Source organism: Numida meleagris, chromosome 11 (assembly GCF_002078875.1).
Source record: "Numida meleagris isolate 19003 breed g44 Domestic line chromosome 11, NumMel1.0, whole genome shotgun sequence".
NCBI classification, from domain to species: Eukaryota; Metazoa; Chordata; class Aves; order Galliformes; family Numididae; genus Numida; species Numida meleagris.
In genome coordinates, this window is record NC_034419.1 from 4,151,001 (window position 1) to 4,168,719 (window position 17,719).

Genomic DNA, 17,719 nt, shown 5'->3' on the forward strand with positions numbered 1-17,719 from the left:
TGATGGAAAGATGGTAGAACAATAGATCTCAGACCTAATGAGTTTGACCTGAATAAGACAAAGAGGGACCTAAAATAATAATTTAGGAGACCAAATGAACACACAGCTTTGTTGTCATGAGCAGCAAAAATGAGAGAAAGGCAAAAGGCAGCTGAGATTAAGCTGAGAAGGAAAAGGTATTTATGAGAACTATTGGCATGTGCCTTGAGGGAAACAATAGGTGGTTCTAGCCTACTTCTTTCTTTCAGAGAAAACAAAAAAATGCTTGAAATAAGTCATTGCTTTGTTGAGGAAAAAAAAAAAAAGAAAGCACAATATTCATAAGTGTTACTATTAATTTTGTGGTATAGGTTAGCAGAATCATCAGTGGATCTTAATTTGAAATTGATGTGCTGGCGGTTGGTCCCTACTCTTGATTTGGAAAAAATTGTGTCTGCCAAATGTCTGCTGCTAGGAGCTGGTACTCTGGGTTGTAGTGTTGCAAGGACTTTGATGGTAAGTCTTGAGTTAATCATAAAAATCTGCTGTTTCTCAATAATTCTGCCACTTTTTTTTTAGCAGCTGCCATAGCATGTAAGGGAAAAGTTGTATTCCTCTGTATTAATGTACACGTTACAATTCACATTATGAATTGCAGGGAAGAGAAGATCTGTAGTGAATGGAAATGACTTAGAGTTCTGCTAATAGTAGAATAGTAAGGGAAACTTAGCATGATAATAATAGTTGATGTTGGATTTACATTAAAGGATTGAAAAATTCTGGAACGAATTAACAAGCTTATAAAATCAAATTCCCAATGAAGCATGTGAAGTAGCTGTGTTGATACTTACTTCCAAGGATCTTTACTGCATCTCACTAGATTCAGTGAAGTTTTGAGGGGTTGCTACTAAATAAATTTGGACAGGTGAAGTTATCTGTTCTCTTAATTAAGTGCAGGTATGAGTTATTGCTGTGAATAGCTTCAAAAGCTGATCTTCCTAGAAAAATTGAGCAAAGCCCCTCTTAAGTTTCTGTCATTGAAGACTCAAAATTATTTGACTATGGCCATTGTACTTAATATATTATTACTTTCTTGTTTAGGGCTGGGGAGTCAGGAAGATTACATTTGTTGACAATGCAAGGATTTCATACTCCAACCCAGTACGACAGCCACTGTATGAATTTGAAGACTGTCTTAGTGGTGGGAAGCCTAAGGCAATTGCAGCAGCAGAGAGACTTCAGAAAATCTTCCCAGGAGTGGTAAGATCAATATTTAAAATCTCCTAATAAATCACTTGAGAGAGTAATAGTGTCTTTAAATAACTGTGCAAAGTTCTAGTATCATTTATTCGTTATTAAGACCTTCATGATGATGTGGTAGAAGACCCATCAACTGTTCATATTTTTTTTGCTTTAGAATTGAGATTGTCTTCGATATAGTAGTTATGCTTGCCAGAGCTTAACTGACAAACAGTATTGTGACTGCTGACTTTAACAAGTAAATGAGTTATGCGTATTTACTGTGCAATTCTGTATTTAAAATACCTCTGACTATGCTACTAGTCAGAATGCTATAGAGCTCTACAACTAGTAGACCAGTTATGCTGTTGATGGTTAGTGTTATGAACAAGCTTTACAGAAGATCCATTAGGGAGTCTGGAGGTTCGTTTAGTTTGACCCAAGGATTGTTTTGTGTTTTTGTTTTGCTTTTATCTGTGTCGATCCTATCGCTGCTATTACTTACAAATGTCAGTACAAGTACTAAGCAATTATTCAGTGAAGACTGGAATATCAAATGGTGATCTTCAGTATGAAAAAAATGCTAGGCATTTTGGTTCCAGAACTTCTGATAAGTAAATCATGAAAGAATATATAACACCTCGTAGAATTTTTCACTTTGTGCTGTAGTGTTATTGTTACTTGGTGATACTCAGTTACAGAAAAATTTAATAGTAGAACAAATTTGGGGAAGACTGCATCTGTACAGTGTCACATTAAGCACTGAGATGATGTGAGATTGAAATGTCATGATTCTTTGCTTTTCTAAATTGAGAAAAAAAATTGAGAAAAACAGGAATATTAGGAAAGAATTAATGATGTAATTAGAAATAAAAGTTGTTTGTGAAATCCTAAGTAACATTATAGAAGGCATGATTTTGCATGTAGAGATAAACATCAGAAACTTGTGTAGCGAGTTTTCTTGTTTAAAAACAAGGAGGAAAGCAAAAGACCAGGCTGTGCTATGGGATGGTGAGATTGTGATGAGACTTACAAAAACAAAAGTGTAATCTGGAGAGGAACTTGCGGTAATAAGAAGGAATCAGTAACGATGCTTTGAGGTAACCTGTGTCAATAAAGCGTGTTTTTGAACATTTATAGTTATGTACTGAATCAGTACTTGTGTGCAAAACAGGACCTTGATACATTATCCATCAATACAGTATTCAGGGCTCTACTTTTCTCCTCTAGGAGATTAAAAAAAACAACAATAAATCCTTTGTTGTTGTTGATAGAAATATTAACCAAATTAATTTCTCCAAGCTGCTATACATGTTGGTGTGTTGGGTGTTATATCTTTTTTTTTACCTTCAGGAATACTAAACAATTTATGAACAGTGTACTGTGGTCTTCTAGTTATTTGACTCACCTGGATTTATGATTTGTGCATGCACTTGCTTCGTACAAATGTACTTTCCACCAATCTTTCTTGCTTCTCTCTTCATGTTGTTTTGTTTGGTTCATCAAAAGCCTTTACATTTTGGCTTTTAAAAATTTTTAGCTTCTTACAGTACACTGACGAGAAAGGAGGCTTTGGCAAGGGTACTCCTGTAACGCGTAGGTGGAGTGGTTGCTCTGCGCCAGCAGATGGCTGACAGATCGTGCTAGTATGTTTACAAATGAGTGAGTGAGTTGTCTGCGTTGTATATGCTTATTTATTTCTTGATCCATTTTCTGCTTAATATGCATTGCCCAAATAAGGAGTTGGAAGAGACACTTGTTTCTGCAACAGGTAGAAGCTCTTTGAGTGGCTGTGTAATGCAAGCCATCTGAAGCCTGGAGTCACAAGCCTCAGAAGTTATTTTCATGTTTATAAAGATCATGTATGGCCAGTCTAATTACATGAAAATCACTCAAGACTATTGTTCAGAGAGGAGAATGGGCGATAATTCATATTTATTACTGTATTACTGTAAGAGAGATGACATCTAATAGAGAGTGTACATCCTGTTAACGTTGTGTGTCAGGTAGCTGCAAAGATAGTCCAGGATAAAGATTTTGTGTAACTTCAACAACCCAATCTTAATTGTAAGCAAGACTTGTCTGCTTGCTTTGTCATGATGTTCTCTTTGGGACTAGAAGCAGTTCAGCTATCTTCTGGTAGTGATTTGCTAGACCTAATAAGCCTCCTGAGAGAGCTGGGCTGTTTAGCTGAGACACAGAGCTACCTGAACATTATTGGTCTGCTCTCATTACTCAAACGAGTGCATTTGCATTGAGCTGCTGTGTTCTGGATAAATACAGCCTCTGAGACTGCCATTCACTCAAACTTTTGCACTGTACTTTAGTTTACAGTACATGTATAAAGAGAGATGCAAAGAGTAAAGTTGCCTTTCTGCCAAACAGGAGCCCTGCAATTTGTGTTGCGCTTTAGAATAATTCTGTTTAGCCAGAAGTTTGTTTTAACATACTGTTGTTTTTCTCTACCTCCATCCAGAATTCAGAAGGCTATAACATGAGCATCCCTATGCCAGGCCATCCAGTGAATTTTTCAGAAGTAACGATGGCACAAGCTCGGAAGGATGTGGCTACACTTGAAGAGCTTATCGATGCTCACGATGTTGTTTTCCTACTAATGGACACTAGAGAGAGTCGATGGCTTCCTGCTGTTATTGCAGCCAGCAAGAGGAAGGTATTGTAGCACATCTTGTTATAATCTTGTCACTGCACTTCAGCTCTTGCTTATCAATTGGCTGTATATACCTGAAAGAACCATATGGGAAAGTGAAATGTTTGACCAGCTTGTTGCGACTATACAGAAATTTCTCGTGTTTTCTGTAGCCTCAAAGATTCTGCATACGACAAAAAGAATGTTGAAGAGAAAAAATAGAAACTTGAAGCATGGAACGATGTATGTCAGAAGGAGTCTCTGAAGGTTATCCGATCCAAATCCCTGTTCAGTCTGGGGCCAGTTTATAACATGTTGCTCAGGGTCTTCTCAGTGTCTTTTTAAGAATCTCCAAACATAATTTCATATAAGAGAAGCATAGGAATGTTTTAGTTTAAGCTGGCAGGTAGCACAGAACCACACGGTCTTTCTCTTATTCCCCTCCCTTTCCCTGTGGGATGGGGAAGAGTATTAAAAACAAACAAACAAAAAACAACGAAGTACAACTTGTGGGTTGAGATAAAAACTATTTACTAAGATAGAGACAAGAAAGAGGATAATTATGACAAACATTTTTATATATAAATATAAAATAAAAACTATATATTTGTTATATACAATTATATACTTATACAAGTGATACACAAGCAATTGTTCAGCACGCCCAACCAATGCCCAGCTAGCCCTCTGTAGTGGAAGAGGAAGACATCAACTCCCACCCCCTTCAGAACTCCTTCCATGTGATGTAATACAGTATGGAATATCCCTTTGGCCAGTTTAAGTCAGCTGTCCTCATTCTGAGAATGGCCTTGACTCTGTACAACATTGCTTAGCAAGCAACTATAAACATTGGTGAAACTAAGACAAGTAAGGAGGACAGAAAACATTCAAATAATGTCACTTCTTCAAAATCTCAGAAATGAAAAATGGGAAAGTATTTTCTAAATTTAAAAAGCACGTCAGCATTGTTTTGGTCAAAGGTTAACTTTGTTTTTTTCCTCATTACTTTATTGGAAAACAAACTGTTGTGCTGAGCCAGAACTTCCAGTATTGCAGTGAGAAGATACAGCTGAGAAAAGAATAAACTACAACAAGGATGAAAATGGATAATTCATAAATGATTTGGAATACGTGATCGTGAAACTCATAAGTTAACATGGCTAATTCTTGAGAGCTGCCTCAAAGTTTATCTTTGAAATAATTCCTGTCTGTAAGAGTGAAGAACGATGAAGGGCTGTACTGGAGTTTTGTGTCTTAAAATATCTGCTTATTAAACAATGTAATTATTTATATTTTACTTGCAAGAGTCATTGTTTCTGTTTTTTTCCTCTATGTCTTAATCATTACTTCAGTAAAATCTGCTGGTTTAAGGATGGCTTTATGATATTCCGGTTGCTACAAAATCTTGCTCAATATCTGCTTATTTTTCGTATAGAACTTCAGATTGCTCTCAACACTTCTCAGACTGAAGAGAGAAGGGAAAAATGATGACAAAGTAGTTTTGTATCATACCTGCTTTTACTCCCCATGTGATTAAACAGATACATATGAAGACATAAGTAATAATTAAACGCTTTCCTCACTGAGCAAAGACTTTTTGGATAGCAGATGTATTGCTTTGCTTTGTCACATAGAAGTTATTTCAGACCGCAGTGAAGTGAAAAGATTATATATGGTATCTCAAATGACATGAGAGGTTATTCTTGATTGCCATTGTTTTGCTTAAGTGGCATGAATATTTTAATACTCAGAGCTTCAATGTTTGGTACAGAGTATGCAGCAATCTTAAGAATAAACTCTGAGCTGGAACTAAAATAAGTTATTCCAATAGCGGTACTAATTACTGTATGAATATTAGGCCAAATATAAATATGGGGATGTTGATCCATATCAGCACATAGCAATGCCAGTCACTTCAGTGAGACACTGGATGTTGGTTTGAAGTAGTCTTCAGATGCAAACTAGAATGCACTTATGGAGTTTGTGTTCCGGTGTTGTCTACAAGTGTGCGTAAATTTGTGCAACAAAAAAAAGTCAGTTGTTTGTATCAAATGTCCCTGAAAGACAAAGGAGAAAGATACTGTTTTAAGGACTTCTGAAACACTTTTGTATTTTTTAAATGCTTGACAACTGGGATTTTGCATGTATCAGAGAATCTGGATTTTTTTATAGCTTGGATGACAAGTAGGTGGTTATTAGGTTATTCATCTGACTCAAGATTATGTGTTTTTTTTTGTTTTCTTGATGTCTACAATGAATAAAACCTTGAGGTCTTTTTTCTCCTCCCCTTTTGGCTCACTTCAGGTTTGTTGTTCTCTCTTTATTGTTCATAGCTGGTCATCAATGCTGCCCTGGGGTTTGACACGTTTGTTGTTATGAGACATGGATTAAAGAAACCCAAACAGCAGGAATCCAGCAATGCGTGTTTCAACAGTGCCCCTGGTCCTTCTGACCTTTTGGGTTCATCGCTCTTTTCAAATATCCCTGGCTACAAACTGGGTTGCTATTTCTGCAATGATGTCGTGGCACCAGGGGATGTGAGTATGGTGTTATGCAAATGGTGATGATTATGTATCTCTTCTGTTGAACTGAATTTTTATTTCCTTTAAATAGTACTTCATCAGGGATTTATAATAAGAAATAGTTCATCTTTTACTTGGAAGATAAAAAAAAAAAAAATGAATTGCAAGTCACTAAAGATACATTGTTTAGTAGGGCAGCTGAATTACTTTTGCATTACTTTTTTTTGGAATTGTCTATCTTTCTAGTCTACCAGGGATCGGACATTGGATCAGCAGTGTACAGTCAGTCGTCCTGGATTAGCCATGATAGCTGGAGCTCTTGCAGTGGAATTAATGGTTTCTGTTTTACAGCATCCGGAAGGGTGAGTCATTTCTGAGAGGAGTGGTGTTCAGATGTTCCCTGAGAAATCAGAGTTACTTAATATAATCTTTTGGGAGAAGGAGAAGGGGGTACACGTTGAGTAGGGGAATTCCGTAATCCATTATGTTGCCTATAAATTAATGTAATTTATGGATCATATATCTGTGTTACTGTAGTGTAACAGTATTTAAGAGAGAACTGAATGATCAAATCAAAGTTTTGTCTTGGAGACTGGCAAGTTTTTTTTTTTGAGTTTAAAAGTATCAAAGTACTGAGAATATTTCAAAAGAAACAGTGTTTTCTGTTAATAGATTCTTTGCTCAAGAGTATGTCTGAGTGTAGTGATGAGCTGTCATAACTACTTTTATCACAAGAAAGGCTTTAAGATAAGCCACATACTTCAAAATCCTAATTAAAATTAAGTGCATGTGATACACAAATTGGAATTTTCTAACCTGAAATTTAGGCTTATTTTCTGTCTTTAAAATCTGTGAAAGTGAGTTAGGATTTGAATGTAAGTAACTTGTAAGTCTCTGAGACTGGTTCTGAAGATTTTTGTATTCCCATGCTGGAGCTTAGTTACTATGAAACAGACTTTCCAGATAGCTTACTTTCCAGATTCTAAACTGTACACTGTAATGAAACATCTTGTAGCTTTCTGGAAACTTTGACTGTTTAGTATGTTGTCTTATTCTAACTTTCCTTCTTGGACTTTTGTCAGTGGTTATGCTGTGGCCAGCAGTAGTGATGATAGAATGAATGAGCCACCTACTTCTCTTGGACTTGTTCCTCATCAGGTAAGAAATCTGTGAGAAAATGCTTTCATTTAAAGTCTTGGTATGGATATAAGACACACGTTACAGCATGCCTCCTTAAAACATACTATATGCTGATCTGATTCCATTCCCAGAATGGACTGAGTCTCCGTATTTGGCTGAAGAATAAATAAGAATAATGCAAGCCAAGGTCATAGTGTTGCTGGCAATGCATCTGTCCCAACACTACCTACTTACCAAGAATTTATTTGGAGATAGAACCACCAGCAGGCAGCATGTAAATAACGCAACCTCTACTTTTTCTTCATCAGAGCTATGAATGAGTATCTCAGAGTTGGCTCTTATTCTCTTTTCCAACCTCAGTACAGATTTTAAAAAAAAAAAATTCAGATCCAACCAACTCATAACTGTTATAGTTCTCTAAAATATTCATGCTTTTCTGATGTAGTACAGAAGTCCTAATGATGTTCTACTCATCTCAAACTCCAGCTACAAATTTGTGTTTAGGATACCATTTTTCACATTGCTGCATAGACTGTCTTCACTAGTTATATTGACATGGTCTTTCAAAAAGCTATTCACTGAACTTAGCGATGTAATCATATACCCTGTGATGTATCGCTGGGTATTTAAAGTTCTAGATGCCTCTTGCTTTATACTGCTTATCTAAGAGTCTCTTTGCTCAGATAAGAATAAAAAAATATATACATTTTTAAGTGGTATTTTGGAGTTCTATTAGCTTTTTGTGTGCTCAAGATGAATTTTGATTCAGAAAAAGCTAAAACTGCTGGTGTGGTTTTTTGTGATCTCCAGGTAATCACAGAAATAAGTCTAAGTAAAATTAGTCTACTTTTGTTTTCTTACAATTTTGTGTTGTAACCTGTAACACATGGATCATCACATGAAGTGGGGTCCTCTGTGTTCACTCTTGGTCCTTTCTGTTAACTGGAGTCTCTCCAGGTCTCTTTCACAAGTCTGCCTCCTCACACCCATGGAGTAATTTTTTTGCTTGTTACAATGGGCACAGAACTAGTTCTGCAAACACTATTGCAAGAAACAGTGGTCTAGAATTTTTAAGCCACATGTTACATCAACAACAAAATTTAGGAACGAACTAAATTTTTTAAATTTTTTTCTACCTCTAACATATAATCTGAAAATGAAACATTAACTTCTTACAGCGTGACTTGTTGCTTAGTTTTGCAGTCTCAAAGCACAAACTCCAGGTGGTGCTATGCCTCTATCTTTAAATAATCTTGTGCGAAGCTGTACCATTATTTCTAAATAGAAAGAGCTGTAATATATGCAGGTATAAATTTAATACAGCTCCTTGTGGTTGTCATAACTGTATTAGAACTGTATCACCCACGTTATAGCTTTTCTTTTTTACTGAATATTTATGTCCAACTCGTGACATTTTGGAAATGTGTTTTATGTAGTTATTACTGTAATTTTTTCACCTTCCAGATCCGTGGCTTTTTATCAAGATTTGATAATGTTCTTCCAGTCAGTTTGGCATTTGATAAGTGCACAGCCTGTTCCCACAAAGTAAGTCTGAGTTTTTGTTGTACTTCATCTATATACAGAATGGTGTTGCTCTAGGTCAGTTATAAGGTGCTAAGGTCTGCTTTGTATTTGGCATTTTCTTAAGGCTTGGAATCTGTGTTCTCACTACAGCTACAGTTCTGTTGCCCTTGTATTCTTTTTTAGCTGTTCTCTGATGATTATTTTTTGACACAACCTGTTAGCACTCTATCTCAACAAAGATTTTGCTCACAACTGGAAAAAAAAAGCAACAGATTAGGGACTACACACTTCTGAAAAGTTTTATCATATAAATACTGTTAAATGTTTCTAGCTTTATAGCAGGGAATAAAATTGGTGTTGCTTTTTAAGAGATTATTTACTGGGCACCAGAAATAAACTTAAATTTACCTGTCTTGAATTTAATACCATTACAAATATATTGTCTAAATTTGTATTTTATGGTACAAAGCAACATATAAGGAACATTAAAAAAAAAAAGAATGAACAACTTCAGTAACATTTCTTTATTGAGAAAACTGCTTCATTTTGATGCTGGTGTTGACAGTCCTGAGTCACCTAATGGATTTACAGCTGTTGCTAGTATCTGACCTATGTCTTGCCAGAACACTAGGGCAGCCTACTAAAGTGTCTGTGTGAGGCCTCCTCTTCAGTCTTGGATTGTTTTCCTGTATTGTGGCCTTGAAAAGTTTTTCTGGCAAGTTTTCTATGGCCATGTAGTGCAAGGCTCAAGAAGCTTTGGGATAACTCAATATGAAGATTCAGAAGTTTTGACTCATTATTTGGCCTGCTTGCGAGTGCCATTAATTTAGTTAGCTTTTATGCACCTAGAGACTTACTGCAATAATTTCTTTTCATTGTTTCCACTGTGCTTATCCTTCCTGTTTCAAATAGCTATCAAAAACTCTTGAGGGACTTTTTTTTGAGATCTTAAGATGTTTTGCAGAAACTATTTTTGTGCAGTATTCCTGTTATTCCTCCAGGCTATCTCAGTATATTTGACAAGTTTTGATGGAATTTTTGTGTCCATTTCCTCCTCAAAAGTTCAAGCACAAAACTTAAAACTAATGCTATTTTTAGGAACATGTGTTTACTGTCTTAAATAGTTGAAAGCACAGCAGTAGTTAAAAATGATTCTTTTCTCATCTCTACCAGAAGTATGATCGGCAGAATTTCTGTTACCTGTAGTAATTCTCATAAATATATACATATATATATTCTATATATATATAGAAATGGGAAAAACTGCATGATGCTGGAGCCTGTGAAGTTAAAGTTTTAGAATAAGCTTTCTTTTTTTTTCTTTACCTCTGATCCAGGACACTGATTTATCAAAACATATGTTGATGTAGATAAATTAAATGCAGGTATCAATTTTTTGTTAGCAAATAATTTCCTCTTGGAGGTCATTTTAAGAGATCTCTGTTTTACATAAACAGACTTGATGATTTAATAAAAACTGACTTGGATTTTAGCAGCTGTGCTATTCCCAGAGAGATCACTTTTCATGTGGTTTGAGTATTAAATTACTTTTGTGCTGAAAAAGTTGCTTCATTGGCGCACGTATTTCCTTACAGTAGAAACACAGCATTTGTTTACTTTGCTAACTTTCTGTTTGTTAGTGTAAGAGTATGTCACCCTGTATTATCTGGACATCTGATGCTAATACTTTGAAATGTCAAATCCAGTTTAGTTTTAGCCTATATGTTGTTTTTTGTTTATTTGTTTTTATTGCATTTATGCCAGGTTTACTCTAAATTCAAATTTAGACTAAGGAGAGAGGTTGCTTTCTGATGCAATTGAATTTGCTGGTAACTCATTTATTTTGTTCTTTCTTATGTCAGCATTCTTATTCTTGAGCACTTGTCACTCTTCAAACACAAAGCTAATGACTAAGGAGGTCTTTAAAAAAGAGTAGTAGTACAGCTGGATGACTTAGGAGAAGCTGCTAATGATCTGCATGTTTAGAGATTACATTCCACTTGGTTTTGACTCACAGTCATGACTTAGTTTTTCTGTTTCTGAAACTGAAGAATTCAGACACCCTAGCAGCCAGCAGTTCCTTACCCAGAATTGTCCTAACCAGGCTGCATGCCAGAGGAGCTTCCCACAGGCAATTGCTGAGGAATTTGGGGATGGTCACAGCATCTGGGCCAAATTTACCATGTATGATTTCCCCCTCTCCCTTTTTCTGGTTCTGCACAGTCGTGTTCTTGAAAGTATCTTCTTTCAGACTAACAGCACTGCACTTAGCCTGTTTAATAGTTGGTCTGAGGAGCAGTGTAAGCTTTCCTGTTGCACTTCTCTCATCCGTGGTGAACTTGTTATTTCTCTGAGAAGAGAGTCTGAAGTTCTTTGGTTATAGATGCTTGATTTTTACTAACTGCTCTCTTAAAAAACAAATATCTTGGACTTATTAGTTAGTGTGCTAATTAAGCTGCCCCTTTACCCTGTTGGGAGCAAAACAAGGTTACTTTCTCATAACATTATGGTGAAAAGCATTACAATCCCATATGAAAATAGAGTGGTCCTGATCCTTGCAGGCATTTGGCTAATGCCTTGAAACATGGATGTTAAAATATTTATCTTACTTTATTAGCACTAGCAGCTTATTATTTTTTATTGAGAATAATGGAAAATTTGCCTGTTCTTGCTCCTCCTTGTTCATCCTGGAGTGAACCAAAGATTCATGAGGAAACTCCATGGATTCACAGGGTTTAATGTCAGAAAGGAATGCTGATACTACCCAACTTGGATATACTTATCCTCTCTGATTTCTTGTATAGCTTACAGATATTATTTCCTCTCAGTTTCAGTTTTATAGTCCATAGTTTTGGAAAGCATTCTAATTTTCCTTGAACATATGTCTCCACTTCCCTTACTGATTTTTTTTTTAGCCACTGAGTAATGTTATTGACTCTACCTTTAAAGGCTTTTCCAGTTTTGTTGCATTTCATGAAGGGATAGACACCGGGATCAGGGATGGCATACCAGGCACTGTGTTACTGTTTGTTTTCAGTCAAGATATTTCCCTGCCGTTGCAGATGTTTTCCCTTTTTAACATCCTAGGAATAGATTAAACGCTTTTGCCATGACATTTACTAAGTGCTTGCATTGCATAAGTTATTCATGAGTGTCTCAGTTTTGAAATCTACTATCATGTAGACATAATAATGTGTTTATTGTTTTCATCTGCTAACTGCTTGGCATTGCGTTTTTACAAGGTTCAGTTATGGCATTAACCTACATTTTTCAGAGACTTAAATCAACTCAAAAAAAATCAGTAATTTCAGCAATACCGTTGATATATGCCCTAGCTGCATTGAGAAAAGATTTTTGTTTACTTTCTCCCAGTAATAACCTATATATTTCTCAATTAAAGTATTGCTTTGATGTATAAGTCCCGGGGGGGGGGGGGGGGGAAGGTCTTATTTTTTTTTTTCTTAACAAAAAAAGCAAAGTCTTGCATGGCTTGCAGAAATGATGGAGGAAGCAGGAAGAAATGTTTGTCATTCAAGAATGAACACTGCAAAAACTTAAAAGAATGTAAAGAGTTATTTCTGTAGCTGTGCTGTAACACTGTAACTGAGTCTATTTGTAACTCATTTCCTGAACTTACACATGTTAACATTTGACACTTCAATGCGCAGCGTGGCCTGCATATTAATATTGGATAGATTACATTCACACTTAAAGAATGCATCATTCATGTATCTAAGCTTGTTTTTAGCATACTGAGTTAAATTGAATACTTTTTCTACTCTTAAGGTAGCATAGAAAATTGCTATTTGGTAGGAGATGTACAGAAACGTATCAAGTTTTTTTTGTACTTCTCCTCAAAAAAAAGTCAGAAATGGAAGGGAGCAGGAATCAGGATTGTTTTGCCCAGAATTCGTGAAACCTCAGGCTGTCTTTTAGCTCTGTGGATATCAATTTTAAGTTCAGTAAGAATTGAAATACTATATATTTTCAAAATTAGTCACCGTAAGGATGTTTTTTTTTCTTCTCCTGGTTGCATAGAAGGTGCATGTTCTTGAAAATAATGCCTGGTCTTACTGTTTCAAGAGTAACAAATTTCAATTATAATGTCAGCCTATGGTACATTTTGTTATCTCAAGCAAAGGGATATTAACAGAAGTAAGCCATGATGCTTGCTAAAAGTGCTGCATCACACACTAAGAAATGATAGCTATGGAAATGTGACCATTGTAATCAAATTTTATTCCTTTAGAGGAAAGCAAATATAATCAAGCACGAAAGTCTTAAAAGTATCATTAACTTTAATCGTTATTTTGTGAACAGAGAAAAGTGTGAGGAATCAGATGTAATCTTGTCTGTGGGGTGGGTGGGGGAGGTGTCTCTACAGACAGGATGGGTGAGAATTAGAAAATGGATCTTAGAAATGCACTGTGAGATCTAAGGAGTTTGGAGACTGAGCTCCTTATCTCTGTCATATACCTGAAACAATACATGATATTATGAAATAGATATAATCAAGTAGAACTACGTATGACAACAGCGCCAGACAAACCTTCCTGCATATAATGATGCTACAATAAATGATGTTGGGAAAAGTAGAAAATAATTGTGTTCAGTCTTAAATCATACCATTTTCAAAAACTCAAAAAGCAGACTGATTCTCATGTGTTATCACTAGTATGGCTAGAGTGTAAGAGTTAGAAATGATTTATATTTTGTACCATTTTTCAGAGTTCTGAGGTGCAGGCTGATTGGCATTTAAGGGTAAGATAGGTTGCTGACGCCGAGCAGACTCCCAAAGTGAACAGAGGAGAAAGGCTTAAAGCAGAAATCTTGCTGATATATCATATGGTACTAAACAGAAATGAGGCTGTTTGAAAATTCAGTCAGGTCACGAGAAAGATGGTTCAAACTTGAATGAATACTGTTGCTGGCAGGTCTGTCTTGTTGTCTCCTCCCCCCAGGCACCGTGATGCTAACAATCTTTAATGAGCCATTGCTCTTAGCCATTCTGTTATGTCTTCCTTGTAACTTTTTAGCATGTCTGTTAAAGAAAAAACTTCTTTAATCAATTTGTTTCTGTTATGTTTTCTTCAACTAAGACAAATGAAGCAAGCTTATAATAATTGAGGAGATGTTTCAAATTAAAAGCTCCAGTTGGAGAGTTGTGTTTTTTCTTTTTTTTAATTATTACTTTTTGGAAAAAACTTGCTTGCATTTTTTTCTTTTGGATTACCCTCTCATGTTCTGTTGTAACTAATTTAGAGTTATAACAGAAACCAGTCTCTGCTGTAACTTATATTAGGAGGAGTAAACTAGTGTCCCTCTTTACAAATCACTAAGGGACTATTTTAGCTTATGCTGTTAGCATATTTATCTGTATTAAGAACTGACATGGCTTATAGAAAGTTAAAATTCGTGTTTTGAGACTAAACCACCCATCCAAATATTTTCGTGTGAGTGAAGGCTTGTTTTGGGCTCAGGCCTCTCAGCACTAAGAGGAGGATGCATTTTCAAAACTTCTGACTTCAGGACAAGTAAATCTTAGCATCTCAGAGGCTAGCAGCTGTATGTGCAGTGCCAAAACGTTTGTTTTGTGTGTGGGTGTTTGCAACTGTGGTTAAATGTTGAGAACTGGAGATTTGCAACTTTTATGTTTTTCTGAGTAGAAGCAGCTTTTATTGCCCAGTCCTCTGCCCTAAGCTGTCTTTTTTTTTCTTCTCCTAGCAAGTCCATTTGTCTTCATCCTACAAAAGTTTTTCTCCCTGGGTGGCAGATGCAACTATTAGATAGCTTAGGGAGTTTAAATGCAACATGGCATAGAATAAATGTTTAAACAGTGTAAAACAGCATTCCTTCCCATGTTATTATGGTTTGGGATCTTTTCTTTAAGACACCAGGGAGAAGAGAGCTAAGGCCTATTGCAAAGCATGTTTAGAAGCTGCTCTCTTGCATTGTGTTCTTTGCAATGGAAGTTTTGTCTAAATGAGTATGATGGTTTCTCCAGGGGAAGGGAGAAAAAGGAACAAAAAGAGAACATAAAACTCACAAACTCATTGTATTCCCTCTTTCTTCTGCTCCAGGAAATCGGCAGTTGTACTGCTAGTACGGTTGGTTTAGGAGAGATGCTGGATTAAGAATGCCTTTCTAGTAATAAGTAACACACGTTTACTCTTCAGAGAAGAAAACAAATAATTCTGCTATCCCGTTTCTTTTATTTGTGGAATTGAAGTGCTTCCTGATGTTTAAGTAAAATAGCACATTGATTTTCTATGGACCTAGCAATGTAGTACTTCAGATAGAAGAAACAAAGTGGTGTTGTGAAGAATCACAAAATTTGGCCCAAGAAGCAGCTGGTGTGGCTGACTGTATCATGGAGTTAACTAGTTTCTTTGTTTTCATGTTAAATAACATGAAAATGTTTTTTAAAAAAAAATGTTTTTCAGTGATCCTAAATGGATGCAGAATATCATTCAAAGCAGTTGTAACTGGATTTGATAAACCATTCTCTCTCCTGTCTGAAAACAGAAATATTTGTCACCTGAACAAAAGATAAAGATGGAGTTTCCCTTTTTAAAAATCAATATACTATTTTAAGGTGAGTTAAAGAGGAGGAATAAACCTGTCAATATTAAAAATAATCCATTTCTGCTTCTGGCTGGTTGTGGTTCTGCTGTATTCCAAGTAAATTCTATGGGTCTTAGAAAAAACCTCCAATGTTTTTCAACTCAATTCAGTTTTAATTACAATCAGTGAAAGACTGCCAGTAAGTAAGGAAGAAATAGATAGCATCAACATAATTTTCTGGTATTGATACATTGTTCAATATCTGTGTCTAGAGTACCACTTAAAATTATTTCAAGGGCAACCTAATGCTCTTGTCATCCTTCTGTGAAGCTCTCACAGTGCACCACTAAAAACAAAACTGAACTAAAATAACTTTGAATTAAAATACAGAGTTCCTGACGGGCTTTGTATAAGACTTTTACAAAAACAAAGTTGCATAATATTAAACCAGATAAAGCTGGGAACGTGTGCTTTGTAGTAATGGTGTGGTGATGTCAATCCTACCATTGTTAAACGTAGAAGTAGTTTTAAACAATTCTGTAGGTTTCTTTCTGGAACTGAAGAGGATGGTTGTTCTTTTTGCTGGATATGAATAATTTGTAATGTTTTCTTCTTACTTCCATTAGTTTTTGCACACTCACAACCAAATGCATTTTATTCTTTATTGTTCAATTACACCAAGGATTCAGTGCATATTCACTTGAGAAAATTTGGACACAATAAGCTGATGAATGCCTTTAAAAAAGAATAATAATAATATTTGGGGGTGGGGAAGGAGCTCAAATGTTCCTGTCTGGAGCATATCTACCTTAATATTAAAGAATTTTTTTTTAAATAGTAATATTTTAACATATTTAGTGCAATGAGACAAAGAGCGCATTCATATCAGTTATGTATTCAGTGCTAATTATCAGTAGGTAGATCAGTTTTCCTTATATACACCCTGACTTGAAAAATTGGTAGGGTTGCATGAAATTTTGATTCTAAATCAAGTGAATGAAAATATTAAGGAATGCAGGTTGTTGTCCAAAGCATCCTTCTGCACTGATAATTCTGATGGACACGTACTTCAGATATACCTGGTGCAGCACATTGTGCATTTGCAATTTGGGCCACAATTCTACTTTCACGTACCAAAAAGTAACAGCAGCGTCCTTTGCTGAAAGAACAGAAATGTATCCATGGTCAATTCTGGCAATACTCTCTTAGAAGTGGGCAATAATATGAGAGTCTGTTTGCATTTTTCTGCTAACATTTATGCTATATTACAACTTGCTTTGTTATATTCTCATATTCAAATTAAAATCTACACATTTTAATATAATATTGAAATGATGTAAATGGAAATAAAAGTAAATTATATATTGCAATTCCATGAGATTAAAGAGGTAGGGGCTATATCTTTTCCTAGATATTTTTTTTTTAGTGCCTTCCTTTTTTTTCTGTTGTAACTTTTTTTTCTTGTATGCTTCTCAGCATTCTTCTCATTACACTCTTTGACAGGAGGCTGTCTACAACTCTACCTATTTTCTCTTGTTAAACTTAACAAGTCACAGGCCTCACTTTATTGGGCAACTGTTGCTTTGTTTGCAAATGCCCATTTAGGCATGTTTCAACAGTTTAAAATTGTACCTTTATTCAGTTTTTCACATTTTTATATGTTTGCCTCTATCTGTAACTTTGCCGAAATGCTTCCAAGATGCATATTTGTATTTCCTTTGAAATTGGAAAAGAGTGAAGAAATTCAATTCTAAATGATGGTAGTGGAACGACTGCAACTGATGAAATCCAGCAAGTTGGGTTTAAATGCTGTCATTCTTCCTGTGCTGTATTGTATAGGTAGTGTAGCAGATCCAGATTAAAAACAATGAATAAATCATAGAATGGCCTGGGTTGAAAAGGACCTCAAAGATCGTTGAGTTTCAACTCCTCTGCTGAGTGCAGGGTCGCCAACCACTAGACCAGGCTGCCCAGAGCCACGTCCAGCCTGGCCTTGAATGCCTGCAGGGACGGGGCATCCACAACCTCTCTGTGAAAAAAAAAAAAAAAAAAAAAAGTCTGCTCTTTAGTAATCTGTAAGATACTGTTTTTTAACTTAAAAATC

At 35.7% G+C, this 17,719-nt stretch overlaps 1 protein-coding gene across 5 annotated transcripts in view; it reads left to right on the plus strand.

Moving 5' to 3' along the window:
• The window catches only part of ATG7 (autophagy related 7), a 105,070-nt gene that overhangs the window by 15,304 nt on the left and 72,047 nt on the right, over window positions 1-17,719 (plus strand). For all 5 annotated transcript variants that reach the window (XR_002442560.1, XM_021409683.1, XM_021409685.1 and 2 more), the window contains 7 exons: window positions 351-495; window positions 1,081-1,239; window positions 3,695-3,889; window positions 6,199-6,402; window positions 6,634-6,749; window positions 7,470-7,545; window positions 8,992-9,072. Coding sequence is in view for 4 of the 5 variants with exons in the window: in XM_021409683.1 (XP_021265358.1) it covers window positions 351-495; window positions 1,081-1,239; window positions 3,695-3,889; window positions 6,199-6,402; window positions 6,634-6,749; window positions 7,470-7,545; window positions 8,992-9,072 (976 nt within the window). In the remaining variant the exon portion in view is untranslated. The remainder of the gene's footprint in view (window positions 1-350; window positions 496-1,080; window positions 1,240-3,694; window positions 3,890-6,198; window positions 6,403-6,633; window positions 6,750-7,469; window positions 7,546-8,991; window positions 9,073-17,719) is intronic.